Source organism: Lepidochelys kempii, chromosome 20 (assembly GCF_965140285.1).
Source record: "Lepidochelys kempii isolate rLepKem1 chromosome 20, rLepKem1.hap1, whole genome shotgun sequence".
Taxonomy (NCBI): domain Eukaryota; kingdom Metazoa; phylum Chordata; order Testudines; family Cheloniidae; genus Lepidochelys; species Lepidochelys kempii.
Genome location: NC_136399.1, coordinates 514,611 through 535,581, shown reverse-complemented (window position 1 = coordinate 535,581; position 20,971 = coordinate 514,611). Strand labels below are relative to the sequence as shown.

General features: G+C 41.7%; 1 protein-coding gene across 4 annotated transcripts in view; it reads left to right on the top strand.

Annotated features, from left to right (window-relative positions):
• LIMA1 (LIM domain and actin binding 1) overlaps positions 1 to 20,971 on the top strand; it is a 41,679-nt gene that overhangs the window by 15,568 nt on the left and 5,140 nt on the right. For all 4 annotated transcript variants that reach the window (XM_073318478.2, XM_073318479.2, XM_078849475.1 and 1 more), the window contains 6 exons: positions 247 to 705; positions 9,339 to 9,447; positions 11,291 to 11,445; positions 14,355 to 14,462; positions 16,658 to 16,715; positions 18,597 to 18,712. In XM_073318478.2, coding sequence (XP_073174579.1) covers positions 247 to 705; positions 9,339 to 9,447; positions 11,291 to 11,445; positions 14,355 to 14,462; positions 16,658 to 16,715; positions 18,597 to 18,712 — 1,005 coding nt within the window. The remainder of the gene's footprint in view (positions 1 to 246; positions 706 to 9,338; positions 9,448 to 11,290; positions 11,446 to 14,354; positions 14,463 to 16,657; positions 16,716 to 18,596; positions 18,713 to 20,971) is intronic.

Below are 20,971 nucleotides of genomic sequence, written 5' to 3'. Positions count from 1 at the left end.
CCCTTTTTTTCCTTATAAGGCCATCCTGTTTGATCACTTCCTGCTTCGGCTCCTAGCTTTTCTCTTCTCCCCCCTCCCCTATCCTAGATGCTTTCTCCATGTGGCACAGTTGTAACTATTCACAGCTGTCTGAAAGAGCAGCAGGCTAAGATCAGCACTGAGTCTTTGCTTCCTTTTGTACAGAAAAGAAGTGCTTTAATGCTTCATCAGGCAGTTTGACTGGCATTAACTTCTTGTTGTTTTTAGAACACAGAAAATCTTCCTCCTCATTTGAAAAGGGGGACTCTGAGTGTGTTAAAGAAGAAGTGGGAGAATCCAATATTGGGAACACAGTCTGGGACGGAAACGCTACAAAGCAACTGTACTGAGGTTAGGCAGAAGGTCGCCAGCCCCAGTGTTGGAGTAGAAACCAACACTGCTTCTGAAGCAGAAACTGACCAAATATCAAGGGTCTATATTAGATCTCAACTCCGATCGCCTTCTGGAGCCTTTGGCCAATTGAAATATCCAAGTGTTGACAGCAAGGAGTCTAAGATCCACTCATTGGAGAGTGATAAAATGGAAAATTGTGTAAGAGAATCCAGACAAGTAGGCAAACCTGAGGCCAGTGAAAACCCGGACTCATCAGGGAAGATAGAGAAATATAGCATCCCACTAAACAAACTAAAGATGATGTTTGAGAAGGGCGAAGCAACTCAAACAAAGGTAAGGATTGTATAACTTCAGACCTTAAGAGGCTAAAAATTAACTGCCTCCTGGGCATCTGAAAACTCTCTGCAGGGGGTGGTTCAGAGCTATTAACTGTACAAATGGCAGTTTTGTTTTATTACTGAAGCTGAAAAATGTATCTTGAAGTGATTGGTGCTAAAGAGCTGAACACTCTATGGATGTCGCTGACTCTCCATGTATGCAATCTTGTAACTGTGTTGGTCCTAGGATATTAGAGAGACAAGATGGGTGAGGTAATATCTTTATTTTATTTTATTTTTTTATGATTGGACCAACTTCTGTTGCTGAGAGAGACAAGTTTTTGAGCTTACACAGGACTTCAAAGCTTGTCTCACCAACAGAAGTTGGGCCAATAAAATATATTACCTCGACTCACCGACTCTGTTTCAGAGTAGCAGCCGTGTTAGTCTGTATCCGCAAAAAGAAAAGGAGTACTTGTGGCACCTTAGAGACTAACCAATTTATCTGAGCATAAGCTTTTGTGAGCTACAGCATCCGATGAAGTGAGCTGTAGCTCACAAAAGCTTATGCTCAAATTGGTTAGTCTCTAAGGTGCCACAAGTACTCCTTTTCTTTTTGCAACTCTGCGTTGCAGTTCTACAATAGTAGTGAATTCTTCTTTTAACATGTTAATCTAGGATGGATAGATTATTTCTCTCATTTTTGGTTGGATCCAATTGAAAATACAGAATGGACTGGTATTTGAGTAAATTTTTTTTTTTTTTTTTTGGAGCAAGGTGGGGCTGACTGCTTCTTAATTTCTCCTGTGGGCACTGAGCAGTGAGTCATTTAAATGTTAGTTGTAAAAAAAAAAACTATTAAGCTCCCTTTGTGAATAGCTTAACACCCGCTGCTGTGGGACAGGAAGGTCTGCCAAAGCTACAAGAAAAGTCTAAGGGCTTACTGTATAGTGTACTGAGCTGAAACTCCATCTCTTTTTTGCTATCCTCTCATCTGTGTATCTTAATAAATGTTTCCTATTAGAGAAAATCCTCTCTCAGGGAAAATAGCTAGACGAGCTCACGCCTTTGCGAGTTTTGACTTGCAAACGCACAGGGCTTGCATTTTCCTACAATTGCTCATGAAATTTGATCCTGCATGTGGACTGCAATTTTGTCCCCAGGGAGAATTGCTTAACTAGAAAATGAGTTGCATATGCCAGTGACTTACAACAGAGTCCTGGGGCCTTGATGCTGGTGGATTCTCCAGTTTTCCCATAATTCCTTATATTTCTGGCTTTCTTTTACTCCGGATGGTTTTATTAGATCATTCAGTAAAACAAAGAAAAATCTTGGACAGGGAAGATATTTACTTTAGATATTAAATAAATGAGGGTCTTGGGGGACAGAATCTTTGGGTTAGGCTGAATATAGGCATTAAAAACGGTTTCTCACAGTAACTGTTTAAATCTGAGTTCTTAGTCTTCATTAATGTTTTTAAGAGCTGCCTTTGCTATTGACTCCATCCGTACGGTGCTAATTACAAGTTTCAGAGTGGCAGCCATGTTAGTCTGTATTCGCAGAAAGAAATGAAGTACTTGTGGCACCTTAGAGATTAACCAATTTATTTGAGCATGAGCTTTCGTGAGCTACAGCTCACGTCATCGATGAAGTGAGCTGTAGCTCACGAAAGCTTATGCTCAAATAAATTGGTTAGTCTCTAAGGTGCCACAAGTACTCCTTTTCTTTTTGCTAATTACAAGGAGCAGTAGCAAGGTGTGACTTTGGAGATTTCTTCTCAGGAATTCAATCTCGGGGGCACAAGTTCCCAGAGCACATGAAAACTCCACAGGAAAGTACCAGTTTTCCAGGCAAACTTGAGTAACTGTATCTGAGCATGGGGGGAAGGAAGTGTTTTTGAGCTGACCAAACTACTCATCTTCAACAACTGGAATTGGTAACTGTATGTCATAGATAAGTTATTTGAAATACTGTCACAGCAAGTCCTGAAACTTTGAGGGATTCTTCCCTTAAATTCCAACTCTGCCCACGCAGAATTCATTTTGCACATGCCTTTTTTTCCCCTCAATCCAACTTATCAAGTAAAATGCCTACGTTTTTTAAAATGAAGAGGAAAGGCCTTTGTTGCAACTAAAAAGCACTACTGTAAGTTTTCTGGCCCTGGAAATTTTAAGGGGTATGAGGGTGATAATATGCAGATTGTCATGCAGCATAGGAATATACTTTAGTTGCATTCAAGTAGGGAACAACTGGAGAAGCAGCACAAGTCTAGGTAGTTACAAAGTGCAATGTGCTGAGTTCTGTAATTCAACATGGATAGCTCCTAAATTGATGCTTCTGACTGTCTCTGCCCCTTATGTCCTCACCTGCATCTGTTTGTAGAAACAAAACTATCCCGACTCTCAAAACAACCAAAAAATGGCTGGATTAAATTTTGCCCAGGGATGCCGCACTACCTGTACGAGCCCAGTTCTTCTTTTCTATTCAGATTTTGATCCAGCTTCTGAATCTCAGAAGCAAGACAAATTTTTATTGCATCTTTGGGAAGAAAGTACTTCTAAGCACATCAGTAGCAGCCTGCTGAAGAGGGTGTGGGACTCAATGATGCCTGAAGCAAAAGACCAGCTTTCCTTTATTACTTATTGGTTCTAAAGTCTCAAGTCTTTGGCAGTTTCAAAGATACTTCAGAGTGTCCCAGTGACTCACATCAAATAAGGCACACAAGCGCAAGTAGTAGAAGAAAGTCACGGGGAGCATAACCTAAAACATCCCATCTAAGCATTAAGATACGATTGTCCCTTTCTATTGTTTTGAGGCAGGAACTTGTTCTTTTTGACACTGTTAATCTACTATGCAGTGACTTTTATTCTTATGGTGCTATATAAATTAGGCATGGTTTGCCTAAAGCAAGATGAGTTGTTTGGCAAAAGACCAAATGGAATGGCAGCGCTGCACTTACAGAATCTTTCACCCAAGAACCTGGGGCTTCCCAGAGATTGGTGGTTTTTTTGTGTTTTTGGGGGTTTTTTGCATACTCCATTTTACAGATGGGGAAACTGAGGTGCAGCAAAGTATAGTACTTTGCCCAAGGTGTCACAGCGAGTTTGTGGCAAGTGCCTTACAGAATCGGATCATTAGCTAATCAGTTAGGTATCTTCCCTCCAAGTAGTCAATACTTGATCCTTCAGGTGAAGGTATTCCTCCCCAGTCCTTCCTCCCTCCCCCCCAAATGCATATGTACAGTTGTTGGGGAGGGCTGAGGAGGTGATTGGCTTGAGACTTTAGTACACTTGTTATGTTGCTGCATAGCTACAGTCATGACATGGTCTACTTCCAGTATTTGAGTCTGATTTCCTGCTGCAGTGAATTCCAGTTTGACAATATACTGAGTAAAGTGGTATTTCCCTCTATTCTAAACTTACTGCCCTATAACTAGGTTTCAGAGTAACAGCCGTATTAGTCTGTATTCGCAAAAAGAAAAGGAGTACTTGTGGCACCTTAGAGACTAACCAATTTATTTGAGCATAAGCTTTCGTGAGCTACAGCTCACTTCATCGGATGCATACTGTGGAAACTGCAGAAGATCTTTTTATACACAAAGCATGAAAAAATACCTTCCCCCACCCCACTCTCCTGTTGGTAATAGCTTATCTAAAGTGATCACTCTCCTTACAATGTGTATGATAATCAAGTTGGGCCATTTCCAGCACAAATCCAGGTTTTCTCTCACCCCCCCCCCCCACACACAAACCCACTCTCCTGTTGGTAATCTACTACCCAAGATCCATAAACCTGGAAATCCTGGGCACCCCATCTCAGGCATTGGCACCCTGACAGCAGGATTGTCTGGCTATGTAGACTCCCTCCTCAGGCCCTACGCTACCAGCACTCCCAGCTACCTTCGAGACACCACTTACTTCCTGAGGAAACTACAATCCATCGGTGATCTTCCTGATAACACCATCCTGGCCACTATGGATGTAGAAGCCCCCTACACCAACATTCCACACAAAGATGGACTACAAGCCGTCAAGAACACTATCCCCGATAATGTCACGGCTAACCTGGTGGCTGAACTTTGTGACTTTGTCCTTACCCATAACTATTTCACATTTGGGGACAATGTATACCTTCAGATCAGCGGCACTGCTATGGGTACCCGCATGGCCCCACAGTATGCCAACATTTTTATGGCTGATTTAGAACAACGCTTCCTCAGCTCTCGTCCCCTAAAGCCCCTACTCTACTTGTGCTACATTGATGACCTCTTCATCATCTGGACCCATAGAAAAGAAGCCCTTGAGGAATTCCACCATGATTTCAACAATTTCCATCCCACCATCAACCTCAGCCTGGTCCAGTCCACACAAGAGATCCACTTCCTGGACACTACAGTGCTAATAAATGATGGTCACATAAACACCACCCTATACCGGAAACTTACTGACCGCTATTCCTACCTACATGCCTCCAGCTTTCACCCTGACCATACCACACGATCCATCGTCTACAGCCAAGCTCTGCGATACAACCGCATTTGCTCCAACCCCTCAGATAGAGACAAACATCTACAAGATCTCTATCAAACATTCTTACAACTACAATACCCACCTGCAGAAGTGAAAAAACAGACTGATAGAGCCAGAAGAGTACCCAGAAGTCACCTACTACAGGACAGGCCTAACAAAGAAAATAACAGAACGCCACTAGCCATCACCTTCAGCCCCCAACTAAAACCCCTCCAACGCATTAAGGATCTACAACCTATCCTGAAGGATGACCCAACACTCTCTCAAATCTTGGGAGACAGGCCAGTCCTTGCCTACAGACAGCCCCCCAACCTGAAGCAAATACTCACCAGCAACCACATACCGCACAACAGAACCACTAACCCAGGAACCTATCTTTGCAACAAAGCCCGTTGCCAACTGTGCCCACATATCTATTCAGGGGACACCATCACAGGGCCTAATAACATCAGCCACGCTATCAGAGGCTCGTTCACCTGCACGTCCACCAATGTGATATATGCCATCATGTGCCAGCAATGCCCCTCTGCCATGTACATTGGTCAAACTGCACAGTCTCTACATAAAAGAATAAATGGACACAAATCAGATGTCAAGAACTATAACATTCATAAACCAGTCGAAGAACACTTCAATCTCTCTGGTCATGCGATTACAGACATGAAAGTTGCAATATTACAACAAAAAAACTTCAAATCCAGGCTCCAGCGAGAGACTGCTGAATTGGAATTCATTTGCAAATTGGATACAATTAACTTAGGCTTGACTAGAGACTGGGAGTGGCTAAGTCATTATGCAAGGTAACCTATTTCCCCTTGTTTTTTCCTACCCCTCCCCCCCTTAGATAAGCTATTACCAACAGAAGAGTGGGCTTGTGTGTGTGTGTGGTGGGGGGGAGGGGGAGAGAACCTGGATTTGTGTTGGAAATGGCCCAACTTGATTATCATACACATTGTAAGGAGAAAAAAAGGGAGTACTTGTGGCACCTTAGAGACTAACCGATTTATTTGAGCATAAGCTTTCGTGAGCTACAGCTCACTTCATCAAGTGAGCTGTAGCTTACGAAAGCTTATGCTCAAATAAATTGGTTAGTCTCTAAGGTGCCACAAGTACTCCTTTTCTTTTTGCCCTATAACTAGTGTCCATTTGTTCTCATGATGGCATAAGATGAACAAAAGAAAGGACTATACCTCTCAAACTTTGAATCCCTCAACTCCCTGCTAACCAGAACCATAGTTTCTTTAGCACATGTCTCTAGATTGTAAGCTCCTTGTGGACTGTGACCAGGTTTTGCTCTGGTTGATAGGATAGCCAGTACAGTGTGCTTTCATGCATAATGGAATGAATTACAGCACTTGGGAGTATTTTGCCCAATCTGTTTTCAAAGCATCATGAAAGAATATTACCTTAAGTTTCAGGAAACCTTAGTTTTTTATTTTATTTCTGTTGATGTGTTTAGTCTACATAATCTGAGTGAAGATTTCAGGGCAAGTTTGTTCAAATCAGTTCCAGTCTGCTGGCAGGAAGGAGGATGGGGGATGTGGGGAGGAGAGAGAGGAGGAGGAAACTACTCCTTAAGGAACTCAAGCAAGCTTCTAGATGTATGCATCTCTGTTTTTAGAAAGGATTGTTTGTCATCTAAATGAGAATGGAATCCAGATACTCACAAGATTTAGTTATGTAGCTGAGAGCTTCTGGTTTAAGAGAGAACTACTATTCTTTCGTATTTCCAGATGCATTTACCTGACCAATTAAACTTTCTTCCTGGGTCATACTGTGCTGTTGTAAGAACTTGTTTGTTCCACCTTCCTTTCTGCCAACCACACCCAGTATAAAGAAGCATGAACTTTGTGTTTAACATTGCAAACTAGATGTCAAATATGTCTCCAGATTTATGCTAGTAGGATCTTTCAATGGGCTAATGCATCTGAAGTTCACCTTCTCCCTTACCACCGCCCCTTAGTACTGTTCCATTAGCAGCACTCTCCTGAAAATCTCAGCCTAAAATACTGTTTCATCTACTGGGAGAAAAGAGAAACTGTTGTCTGTACTTTAATCCCAAACTGTAGGGTTTCAAGCACTTCAGAGTGTTGGCTCTGTGGTGGTGGAACTCAACAGGAACGTGCAAGCAAATCTTGGAGATGACTGAGGAGTCTGCAAATTCCTAGAAGAGCGTAGGCTCCACTTGGGTGCATCTATCAATACCTTCACCAGAAGGAAAAGATTTGTGTCAATAAAATGCTTTTCCAGTAAGAAACATTACCAGTTTCCTAAACTATAGAAATATAAAATTTCTAAACTTGCTAATGGAAAACAAGGGATTTTTCCAACTGCGTTTTCCTTTCCTGGTGAAGTTCCTGTTCTATGTGCTAAAGAAGCCTGATTTTTCACAGGGATTATCTTACAGTACAGCTCTAAGTATAAAACTGGAATTTCTATCAGTTTGGTGACCAGCAAAATGAGACTTGTTGGAAGCAGGAAAAGAAATGTGTGGTCGGAGTGTCTTGCCAAATCCCCGCCCCCGCACCCCCTCAATTTCCAGTGGGCTCTGAGACTTAACTCTTCCTGGGGAGAAGAGAGCTCTCATCACCTCATGCTGTTTTTATAGGTTGACTTTCAGCTGTGAAAACATCCAATTTTGGTGTAGGCAAACTAAACTGTGCACACGACAGAGCATTTAGAAGAGCTGTTGAAACTTATTTCTATAATCGTTAGATTTTTTTATTGTGCACTAAAAAGTTGTATAGGGAGCCATTTGAGGGTTGATTGGAGCAAATATGTATCAAATCTGAAGGAACTGACCAGAACATCTGTGTTTGCTGCTAGTACAAAACACCCTGGCATAAGAATGGCCATACTGGGTCAGATCGATGGTCCATCTAGCTCAGTATCTGTCTTCTAACAGTGGTCAATGTTGGATGCTTCAGAATGAACAAGGCAGTAAGTAATTGAGTGATCCATCTTGTCATCCTATCCCAGCGTCTGGCAGTCAGGCTTTGGGACAGCCAGAGCATGGGGTTGCATCCTTGACCATCTTGGCTAATTGTCATTGATGGACCTATCCTCCAGGAACTTTTTTTTTTTTGAACCCAGTTATAGTTTTGGCCTTCACAACATCCCGTGGCAGTGAGTTTCACAGGCCAACACTGAGTTGTGTGACTAAGTACTTCCTTTTGTTTGTCTTAAACCTGTTGCCTATTAATTTCATTGGGTGACCCTTGCTTCTTGTGTTATGTGAAAGGGTAAATAACACTTCCTTATTCGCTTTCTCCACACCATTCAGGATTTTTATAGACCTCTCTCCTATCCCCCCTTAGTCGTCTCTTTTTTTAAACTGAAAAGTCCCAGACTTTTTAATCTCTCTTCAAATGGGACTTGTTCCATACCCCTCATCATTTTTTTTTTGTTGCCCTTCTCTGCACCTTTTCCAATTCTAATAACTTTTTTGAGACGGAGCGACCAGATCTGCACATGGTATTCAAGGTGTGGGTGTACCGTGGATTTATATAGCGGCGTTACATCCAGCGTCACAACCATGTGGTTGGTGGTTTATTCTGGAGATCTGAGGCTATTTCTGTCTAGCACCATCCTATTGAAGTGTCAGCCTGACTACCAGACCTAATTTGGGGGTCAGTCTGACTCTGATAGGTTGTACTTATTGACTGCTATCAAATGTAACTGTAGTCATAAGCTAAAGTTTTTGTTCTCCTTTGTAGTTACTGAATGGTAATGCTGATGTATTGGTATCTTAACACCTATTTCTCTCTTAATTTCATATCTTGATGAAACGATTGTTACTGAGCTTGTAAACTGTTAATTTATAAACTGGTATGAGTGCTTATATATCTCCTTCCCTGGACATCTAGCTTGTAGGATATGTTGTGGATATCTAACATGTGGCATTCTAGTTGTCTTTCACAATCAAAAGGCATCTGTGGATATGTCTGGAGAGGTAGGTATCCTGTGACCAAACTTGATATTGCTTAAATAGGACGTCATGTGCTAGATTTGTTTAGTCCAGTAAAGGAGATTTGCTAGAGACACCTATGCATCTTAAAGGATTATGCACAACAATCTCTGCCTTGTCCAAACACCTCATAGGTGGGTTTTTGTCTTACAGATTTTTCGGGACCAGAGTAGGACTGCAGGTAGCAGGAGAATCTCTGAAAACAGCTTCTCTTCAGAGGACCTTGACATCTGCTCTGGAGAGAGGAGCCATAATGCTTCAGGTTGATTAGTCTTGAGCCATTTGGGCCTGTGCATTAAAACAACTCCCTTTTGTGCATGTAACAGGAGGGGAATAATGTCTGACAGAGGAAGGAGACAGAATGCCTTCCATCTGAGGCTCAAGGCAGTGTGGCCCTTGAGCACAGGACTGGGACTAAAAGGAGCTGGGTTCTTATTCCCTACTCCGCCACTCTCCTGCTGGGTGACCTTGGGCAAGTTGCAAGACTGTAAAATGGAAATAATGATACTGACCTCCTTTGTAAAGTGCTTTGACGTCTACTGATAAGTGCTAGATAAGAACTAGGAATTATTGATGATGATATTTATCAAGACTAATAAACTAAGATTTTTTTTTAACGTAATATCCTTGCACCCTGTATCTTTCTCTGGGATCCTACAGAGAAACTGAGGCATGGGAGAAAAAACTTCATAGCAGAGCTAATAGAAGCCATATCTCTTGATTCCTAGTCCCATTTTCTATTAGATGGTACTTTTTATTTTCTACGAGAAGAAGCAGCTTAATTTAGAAACCAGAGAAATAAACACTCTTGTCCCTAATTCCCTGCCTGCCAGTATTTCCCTTGTGACCCAGTAGTGTGAAATTCTTCATGTTGCTTTAAATCCCTCCAAAATTTATACACCTGCTATGGAATTCTTGACTGATGAGCACTACCTTGTTGTACAGGTATCTTCAAACAGCTTTTGTTAGAACAATAGCTTTAAATGCAACACCTATGTTTCCAGCCTATGGCTAGCATTGAACTTTACTTCCTAATGCTGTAAACAATACCCTTATCTGAGCCAGGCTAGAGAGCAATGAAAGGTACCAATTCTTACCAGTGTACACCCTATTAAAACGTGCCTTCTAAATTCAAATGAAATTTTCATTTGAGGCTGGGTTAGTTAGTGAAAGGTCTCTTCATTTCTAGTTCTCCACATCGTGGTCAAAACTATTATGTAAATGGACCTTAACTGGGAAGTGAGGTAGTTGAATAATCAGAGGTGCTGGGCCCTTAAATCTTTTCCCTGTCTAAAATAAAGGCTGTAAGATAGTGGTGAACTGATGTGCAGAAAGGATGACTTGGTAATCTGTGACAGAGCACTGGGAGTTAAGAGATCTGGGTCCTATTAACAGATCTACCACTGTGGCTTTGGACAAAATGCCTAATCTCTGTTCTTCCATCTCCTGCTCTGTAAAATGGATAGCTCCTGCCCATCTTGCCAGCATGATATGAAATTAGGTTTAGTTGTTTATGAAGTGTTTTGCTTTGAGATCTTCAGATGGAAGACACCATGTAAGTGGTATATTTGGGGATTTGTTAGTAGTGTAGGGTTAAGCTTTCACTTGTTTTTTTTTTTTTTTTTTAAATAACCCTATGTGCCTTCCCTTCTCTTCCTCCATCAGATTCCCAAAAAAACCCTGGGTACATTATTGGTGTAATGAACAGTCTTGCATTACCATTCTTCTCTGGGTTAAATATAATTGAACCCATTTGTTCTCAGCACTTCTCACCTGCTATCTGCTTGATAATGCCTATATATTCTTCCAAGTACAGATTGTTTTTACTGTCTTTACTGCTGAGGAGTTTACTGGCTGGATTGTGCGAAAGCAGATGTTAACTGCACTTTCTGAGGTGCTGCTTTTCGTATTCAGTTGTATTTGCTGGGGTAGACTGGTCCCCCTGGTATAGCATAAGCCATGGGATAGAACACCTCTCAAGTTTGGGATTCCCATGTGTTTTGAGAGTGGAGGACAAAAAGACCTGAATCTCTTTGAACGGAAGATTTTACTGTTCAGTGCTTCACTTATAAGGTTACTCTAACCATATAACCTCCTTGTTCCAGATCACCTGGTGTGTAGCTCTCCAACATTCAGCCCAGACAAGCCAGAGACTAGAAGAAACCTGGAGATGCCTCCCCTAACAGAAACTTCAATAAAGGATAGAATGGCAAAATACCAGGCAGCTGTTTCCAAGCAAGGCAGCTCCACAGGCCACATGGTGCGTCTGTCTGTTCTATCTGTGAAGTAGCGGGTGTCATATTAGTGTAGCCCTGAGGCCAGTAAATGGTTCTGATGGAAACTAGGCTATTAAAATGTAATGTTCTCATGTTTGATGAGAACAGAGTATTCATTGGTTTCAGAGTAACAGCCGTGTTAGTCTGTATTCGCAAAAAGAAAAGGAGTACTTGTGGCACCTTAGAGACTAACCAATTTATTTGAGCATGAGCTTTCGTGAGCTACAGCTCACTTCATCGGATGCATACCGTGGAATGCATCCGATGAAGTGAGCTGTAGCTCACGAAAGCTCATGCTCAAATAAATTGGTTAGTCTCTAAGGTGCCACAAGTACTCCTTTTCTTTTTTAGAGTATTCATTGTCTCACTTGGAATTAAAAGCTGTCTTCTGCTCTGAAGAATTGAGAAAACTGCAGCAAGAGATGTGTACTTGCCTCTTCCTGAAATAATCTTGATACTTTTTGTCTGCATACCTTCCTTGGAAATGCAACTGGCATCTTTTCTTTTTCTGCATGTCTGTAGCACTCTGTATCTGAGGATCTCTGCATGCTTTAAAAACATTAATGAAATGTAATCTTATGACCCCCCTGTGGTTTAGGGGAAAGTGAGGCACAGTGAGATGAAGTGACTTACCCAAGGTGATACAATAGAGTTCAGATCTCCTGATACTCTGTCCTGTGCTTTATAACCAGCCATCTTCCCCTTTGCAACCATTCCTCTTCACATCCCTTTTCTCATCTGTTCGTATGAACTCAGTCTGTTTTTTCTTACCTGTGCTATTACAAAGATCTGAGCTGTCCTCATTGGCCAGATAGCTGAACAGGAAATGAGAAGCTACTGCATTGTAGCTAAAGAAACAGCAAGAGTCTAAGGAACTGTCAATTGGAACCATCAGCTTTTTTTAAATGTTAGAGGCTTTTGTTGATCTTGTGTCCTTTCTAGCCATACATTCCAAGTGGATGACCATATTCTAGGTAGAAAAACTAGACTGACTTTGGCCCCCAGTGTTGAAGAGTCTCCAAGTTAATCTTGGGAAGTGCTTGTGGTTCTTAGAAGTGTCTATATCTAGAGATGCATTTTGAATCTTGCTGCTGGAACACCCCGGCCCAAGCTGAAGGGATTTCTCTCTGCCATATGCAGTGTGGGTCTAATTCTCAAGCCCTTGGGCAGTAATTGAAGTAAACTTAACGGCATGAGCTGAAAATAATTGCAGCCAATGTAACAAATCTGCTTAACTGCTAATAGCAGATTTTAGATCATGCTTCCCTGTGTTGCATTCAGTTTGCTAAATTGCCTTTTCCAGTTTGTAACAGAGAAGGCTCGAGTTCACTGACTAAACCATTCCCAAGAAGCCAGCAGCCAACCAGTTTAACAAGTGGGCTCCTTTAGGTTTTGTTCACAGTGAAGTCCAAACCACACCAGCTGGAACAATAGCCTGGCTTGGTGTCCCATTGTGAGCAGAGCTTCTTTGAATGCCCCTGCAGGCTGAGCCTGTGCTATATAGATTATCACCCTCAGTCACTCCCAGCAGGATTCTATCGTGGCCTCTTAACACTGATTGTAGCTAAATGTGGATGCAAATGGCTACAGCTACAGCAATAAGAAAAGGAGGACTTGTGGCACCTTAGAGACTAACTAATTTATTTGAGCATAAGCTTTCGTGAGCTACAGCTCACTTCATCAGATGCATACAATGTTTGCAGTAGTTTTCAAGTAAGCCAGTGGAAGCTATGGCTCTTATTCCTTGGCAGAATCATTGAGAGCTATCCTCCCCCTATGAATTCCTTGTACCCCCCACTGTCAGGGGGCACAGTGGATCTTGCTGGTGTGGAAGTGTGCAATTTGTACTTTCCTACTTCATCCTACTTTTACTGGTATGTATCCAGCTGAAATACCAGTAAAATCTTAAAGCAAGGTCCAGGCCCAGGCCCATATATGCTCTCTATAACAGAACTATTAACCTTTTTGGAGAGAGAACTCTTTTAAGAGTTGTCTCTTGTGTAGACAGCACCTGCTCAGGACGAAGGGCTTGTCTACACTGGCAACGTTAAAGCACAGCCGCAGCAGCACTTTAACGTGGCTTGTGCAGTCACAGCAGAGGGCTGGGAGAGAGCTTTCCCAGCACCCTTAAAACACCTCCACGAGGGGCCCAGCTCCCAGCACTGGTGCACTCTCTCTACTGGCACTTTACAGCACTGAAACTTGCTGTGCTCAGCGGGGTGTTTTTTCACATCCCTGAGTGAGAAAGTTGCAGCGCTGTAACGTGCCAGTGTAGACATGCCCGAAGTATGCTGTATGTTTTCTTCTGCTGTAAGTGTGATAGCAGAATCCCTTCAGAACACTGCAAGGAATACTTATTACTTATTATGTTTAAAGACCTGTCATATTAAACACTGAGGTTCAAAAAGATAAGTACTAGCATATCATAGAATATCAGGGTTGGAAGGGACATGTATTGAAGCTAGGGTAGAACTCATTTTCATAGAGCATTAGAGAATAATGCATGTTCCTTGCCCTGAAGTGCTTATGACCTAAATAAAATAAAACATGGGGCAGCATTTCAGGTAAGGGAAGGTGTGGAATTATTCGGAGTGACAACAAGGAAGAAGTTGGTTTTAAGGAAAAAATTGCTTGGTTCTGGATGGAAAGGTATTTTTGATACTGTGATGATGGCATGGAATAAAAGTTATACTCCCTTTATCCTGTATTTCCTCTCCCTCCTTGGTGTATTTCACCCATCAAATATTTGTAGACTCCTTTGTCCTCTTCCCTTTAGTCATCAGCTGTGTGTTACAGGACATAGTATTCACAAGACTTCTTTAAGACGACACATAGAAAGCTCTCTCACTTTAAGGGAAAAAGAATGTCAACACTCAATTCCTTTGTTCTATAGAATGAGATTCAAGCCAGTGACAGTGAAATCAAGAGTTACAAATCTGAGCAGAAGGAGAATGTGCCTCCAAGTCCTGAGGACTCCATTTCCCATCAGGATGGGGATAAGGTAAGATGCGCTCATATTGATTGAGGATCAAGAACTCTCCTTGAAATGGAACTGCTTGAGGACATACAACAGGCGTCTGGAAATTGAGCTGTATTGGCTGATACAAATTATCTGCATGCTGTGGGACTCATGATTTTGAGATGATCAGAATTTAGGATGGTAATTACAAACAGGCAAGAGAAATCTTAATTTATAAGAATCAAAATAAAAAGTCCTTTTGTATGCAGAATATCTAGCTATTTTTTATAACTTTATCTAGAGGGGGTTGCACTTGTAGTCTGTCAGGATATGGTGAATGTTCTTGGTGTGGCAGAATCCTTGAATTTCATCATGATGGCATATTAAGAACATGGGAGGAAGAAGTGGAGCCTCCTGAGTCTTATTTCTGACTCTGCCATTCCCTGAGTGACCTTTGGGCAAGCCACTATACTCTTCTGTGCCATTTTCCCCATCTGTAAAATGGGTGGAAAACACCTTGCAGGTGTTAAATTTCTGGTAAGGTGCTTGGGGAGCCTCAGATGAGAGAAGATGTGTAAGTGCAAAGTACTGGGTGACAATGAATTGAAAGTAGGTCACTGCCGCAGAGTTGCCAGATCTTGGTTAATGTAACTGGCAACCTGATTAGCTTTTTTGTTCCTACTGTTTAAACTTAGTTTTAAAATAAACGTATTATTACTGTCCCCTTATTCACACAACAAAACAAAGTCTCGGGGCATCTGTGACTTAAATTGGGGGATGGCAGAAGGGAATAAAAGTAGCCAAACAATAATAATGCAAGTACTGTGCATTACAAGCTTTCTGACCACGTGGCAGCCTAATGCTGGGGGGGCTTTTAAACCTTTCTGGACCTCCCTCGGCAGGCAGCCAGACCGTTGCTTTCAGCTTCTTGCTGGGAACTGAGCAAGTCTTCACATTTTAGCTGCTTGTGGGGTGGGAAAGCAGCCATCAAGGGGAGCCTCTTAAAAGGAAACCTATTAAATAAAAGCAGTTTCTCTCTTTCAGTTCACCTTTCTACTGTTGAAGGGAAGGTTTGAATAAAACCCTCTCTCTGTTAGCTCCTAGAGTGAAGTTACTTTAATTTATAGGCAGTCCTTTAGTGACTGACTTGATGTGTAATAAGCGCACAGTGTAAAAACCTACATTGAATAGACTGTTGTGTGGTAGTAGGATGGTCACTTTGACATCACTGCAGGATAAATCTAGTGTCCCTGTCCAGGGCACACCTATTAACTGGCAGAAATTTCTGGAGAAAGAGAAATGTTAAGCAGAACCTCGCTTACTTGTGCACTCATACTTCAAGTGCAAAAAACCACTGCTTCCCTCATCCTGCACATCCCAAAGATTCAGTAACAGAGTGGTTAGAAGTGATCTTTGTTATGAGTACAAAGTAAATTGTGGAATGCTTATTAGGAAGTATCATTAAAATTAAACTAGTCAAATGAACAAAGTATGTTATCTGGACTTGTTTGTTTGCTTCCTCATTAATTTCCAAAGTGCAATCCTTTGCAATGGGTCTTTCAGTCATTAGTGTGAATTAGTGAAGTTCTGCTGTTAATCTCATTATGGCATTTTAGTTCCTCAATGTTTAAGTATAGTCAAGCTATATTTTATTTAATATATAGATAGAACCAGGTTAAAATAGCCTTCTAGAACCTGCATTGGGCATTTCACCTGGTAAATAAATTATTCTGTACCTGAAACAAGTTATAATAGGCTGTGTCAACAGTTCTGTTAATGAAAGAATCTTGTACTTCAGAGAATTAGTATGTGTGAGTTGAGCAGAAGGCATTAAACAGTGAAATTTGTAAATCAATCCTTTTCTAAAGAATGATGTAGAAGACAGACGAAGCATGTTTCTTCTACATCACAGCTTGTAGTTTTAGGGGGAAATTTTCAAAATCAAGAGTCACTTAGGCTCCTATGTATCCTTGACTACTCAAGAAGTGGCAGCAAGGGAGACCCTGAAGAAGGTGAGAAATGGAGAAAATGTTTTGTAGCCAGTGCAAGCATCGTTGAGAAGTTCTTAGCTTAGGTTGGACACTGGCTAGTAAATAGGCTTTTCTGTTTTATTGTTCTATTAATTGCCCATTATTTTGCTACTCATGCCGGGATTATCCATTTCTAAATTTTGAGTCTGTTAGCTGGTGAGCCCAGCTGACTTTCATATGGTTCACAGTATAACATTTCTTTTGCAGGTTTTCTTCAGTGAGAAGAGTCTGGGTTTCCACTCCAATCTTTCTGAAGATGGCACCAGTAAGCACTCATTCTCCTAGCCCAATAAATATAAAGTGGGCAAGTGGATGGCAGGATGTGTTGGCACTATCTACTTGTATGCCATGCTTATGTCAAGATCAGTTTGCCCTTAGAACCCATAGCTTCTGGAGGAAGCATCAGACTTCCCATTTAATCGAAGGTATATGCTGGTCAAGACTGCTTCATAAAGCTAAAGTTAGATGAAATCCAATCTGAGCATAAGAACTCTGATCCTAACACACATAATGGAAGCCCACTTACAAAATTGCAAAAAGGTGCCTAGATAATGTAGCACATATAAGCCAGTTGTTTGGTTAAAATGGACATTTGTTCATGGCCCTGTAATGGTCAGCCTTGTCTTATAAACTCCCATTTCCAGTGGTATAGAAATTGACTGTAGAATTTGCTGATTATCATAGAATATCAGGGTTGGAAGGGACCTCAGGAGGTCATCTAGTCCAACCCCCTGCTCAAAGCAGGACCAATCCCCAATTAAATCATCCCAGCCAGGGCTTTGTCAAGCCTGACCTTAAAAACTTCTAAGGAAGAAGATTCTACCACCTCCCTAGGTAACGCATTCCAGTGTTTCACCACCCTCCTAGTGAAAAAGTTTTTCCTAATATCCAACTTAAACCTCCCCCACTGCAACTTGAGACCATTACTCCTTGTCCTGTCATCTTCTACCACTGAGGATAGTCTAGAACCATCCTCTTTGGAACCACCTCTCAGGTAGTTGAAAGCAGCTATCAAATCCCCCCTCATTCTTCTCTTCTGCAGACTAAACAATCCCAGTTCCCTCAGCCTTGCCTCATAAGTCATGTGTTCCAGACCCCTAATCATTTTTGTTGCCCTTCACTGGACTCTCTCCAGTTTTTCCACATCCTTCTTGTAGTGTAGGGCCCAAAACTGGACACACTATTCCAGATGAGGCCTCACCAATGTCGAATAGAGGGGGACGATCACGTCCCTCGATCTGCTGGCTATGCCCCTACTTATATATCCCAAAATGCCATTGGCCTTCTTGGCAACAAGGGCACACTGTTGACTCATATTTTTTTTTTTCCTGCAGTCAAGAGAAAAACCATTCCAGTATGATTATGAAACTTGTCATATGATAGCCCAAAAGAAACAGATCTTATTAATAAAATTTGAATAAAATTGGGACACTGTTGTTTTTTAAAATGTTTGTAAAGATTACTGTATTCCAAATAACAATCCTAATTCAATACTTGCAACCCCTTCAGATTCTTGGGATTTTTCCAATAAAAATCTTGTGCTAAAACCTCAGCCCAGCTCAAGATCTGGGAATTTTTTTCAGATTTATAAACTGGTTTGTAACTGTAGTACTGAGACTGCTTTAATGCTTGCTTTATAAAGGGTTTAAATTTAACCCCAGCAGTGCAGTTCTCCCACCATTTGGACCTAGTGTTCCAGGGCCAAATACAGCAAGCAGTGGCTAATCTGTTGGCTACAATCAGCTACTTCTAATATATTTGTTGACTAAAGTGCCTTCCAAAGGTACTTAAGCACATGTTTATAGCCCGTTGACTTCAAGCTTAACTTTAGGCATGTGCTTAACATATTTATTAAACTGGAGCCATATTTCCCAGAAACTCAGTTAGGTGCCAGCTTCTCAGTATGCACTATCTCATTTCCTCAACACAGCCACTCAATCATTTGGTAATTTTGGTGCAGGAAAAAGATGAGTAAATATATTTGCTTGCTCTGGCACTAATGGTTTAGTCATACATGTTTAGGAACAGAGAGACCTTTAAGCCTTTCTCTGACAAAACTGCTACATGGTCTTATCAGACTGAACTTCCTAGGAGTTTCTCGTGGTTTTTAAAAATGAGTTTAACAGACCTTTCCTTCCCCTCCCAGTTGAACTAAACTCGCAGAGTGAGACTGAAGCCAAGAGACGTGTCTATGCAAAACAGCAGAGCTCTGATTCCAAACCAGCCAACCAGACTGACCCCTCTCCACCAAAAGTAGTAAAGGTACAAGAGCTATTTATTTCCTAAGCACTAGCAACAGTTAATACTTAAGTAAATCTGATTGTAACACAGACTCAATCCAGCCTATGAATCTGTGTTTGCACTCCCAGGGGATTTTATGCTATTGATCCACCGATATCCAAACTTTCTTCAGCAGAGAGCTCTTAAACTCACAGCTCTGCTCTATGGTAAAGTCTTTATTTTGACATCTTCTCAAAAAACTCATGCTGGAACTAACTCCTGACAGAAAAGAGACTGGTATAAAGGAACTTTGCCCAGTGCTCGGCGCAGGGTTTTGAGTTCTGAATGGAAAAGCATCTCAACACAATTGTAATTTAGTTCTTCAAAGATGGAGTTTGTGAGTTGCCTGCTGACAGCTGCCATACTGTTAAAGGGGCGCTGTTCCAGTGACAGTAAGGGACTACTAATTTGCTTCTTGATGGGAGGAGAAGTTCTACATCCAGACTTCTGTACTCAGGTCTTGCATTGACAAGCTCTGGGCTTTTCTTAAGTCAGAGTTCCTAGAGATTTTCATCTAGGTCCTGATGCTAATCTTTAAAGCCCACCCTGGGGCCTGGCTGTCTGCCTTCCTCTCCTCAACCATGATAGCAGCTGCAATCAAGTAGGTATTCATAGTTGAGGGATCTCCGTGTACAACTCCTCGGAGCTGGAGTCCTGGCATTCTCAGAGGCAAGCCCTTAGATGTGAAATTCCCTTCCATTGGAGATCAGGATGAGTCCAAGTTTTATCACCTTTAGAGCCCAGTACACTACTCCTCTCTTTAGCCAAGACTTTCTTCAGTAGTGATGGCTGTAGACCTGCTCGTGACTTTCTGGGATATAAACAGGCAAGAACAACCCCAATATAACCGTAGCTGAGGAAGCAATGGAGAATTTTTGGATAGGGATCATTTTCTCACTTCGAGGCGCGCAGATACTATGAGATGGGCACTTCAATGATATCTCAGTAACGTGATGTGAGGTGCATCCTCTTCACACGTGCTATCTCAAATAGGAAGTCTTACCTCTGCTCTGCCACAGACTCCTATGTTACTCTTGGGCACATCACTTCACCACTCTGCATTTTTTTTCCCCATCTGTAAAAGAGGGGTAGGTATAATACTTTTATTTAAGAAGATAGCAAGATTTATCACAATGCTGTGAGCACCTCTTCTGAAAGGTGCTGTATGAGCAAAATTTGAGATGGCAAAAATGCCTTTAGGATTGTATAATTTAGAAGGTACTCCAGTGTGTGTTCATATGTAAGCTACTTATCCTTTAAGTTTATGGTTCTTTGTGCTTATTTCAAAAGAATCTGCATCCTGTTCACATGATAAAACCCAGCTTGGATCTCGGATCTCTACCTTCATTAATAGTTGTTGCTGCAGGTTTTAGAGAACACCCCAGATGCTGCTGATTTCATGTAAGGTTCCTATTTCTCTTCCAGCTTCTGTTTCCTGTTCCTGGTTCCTAATCTCTACTCCTGCCTTCTGCTTCCCTTCTAATGTGAGCTCAACTCTCGGCTATTTCTCCAGTTCTCCTTTTTTTTATTAACTGGGCTTCACCCTCCTCCTGTAGTAGCTATGTACAGTAATGCCCAGAAAGGAAATTTTTCTCTATGCATCCCAAAAACCATCTCTACAGCAGACAAACGGGTCACTGTATACCCATGTAAGTTCCTCCTCTTAGATGGGGACATGTATTGCAATAACACATGCTAGCACTATGCAGTGCAGCCTTGCACTTATGCTGTCTTTGGAAGGAGGGTAACTTTTTTTTATTGGTAAGCAAGTTAGTAATGCCTTGTTCCTTTTTGTGGCAAGGGTGGGTGAGTAGATCTTTGTCCGGGCTAGCAGACATCAATGGTGTGTGTTAGAGATTGCACTGACTCACTCACACAAAGGTTTCAGAGTAACAGCCATGTTAGTCTGTATTCGCAAAAAGAAAAGGAGTACTTGTGGCACCTTAGAGACTAACCAATTTATTTGAGCGTAAGCTTTCGTGAGCTACAGCTCACTTCATCAGATGCATACTGTGGAAACTGCAGAAGACTTTATATACGCAGAGACCATGAAACAATACCTCCTCCCACCCCACTCTCCTGCTGGTAATAGCTTATCTAAAGTGATCACTCTCCTTACAATGCATATGATAATCAAGTTGGGTATTTCCAGCACAAATCCAGGTTTTCTCACCCCCTGCCCCCCTTTCCCAAAAACCACACACACAAACTCACTCTCCTGCTGGTGTGTGTAATAGTTAT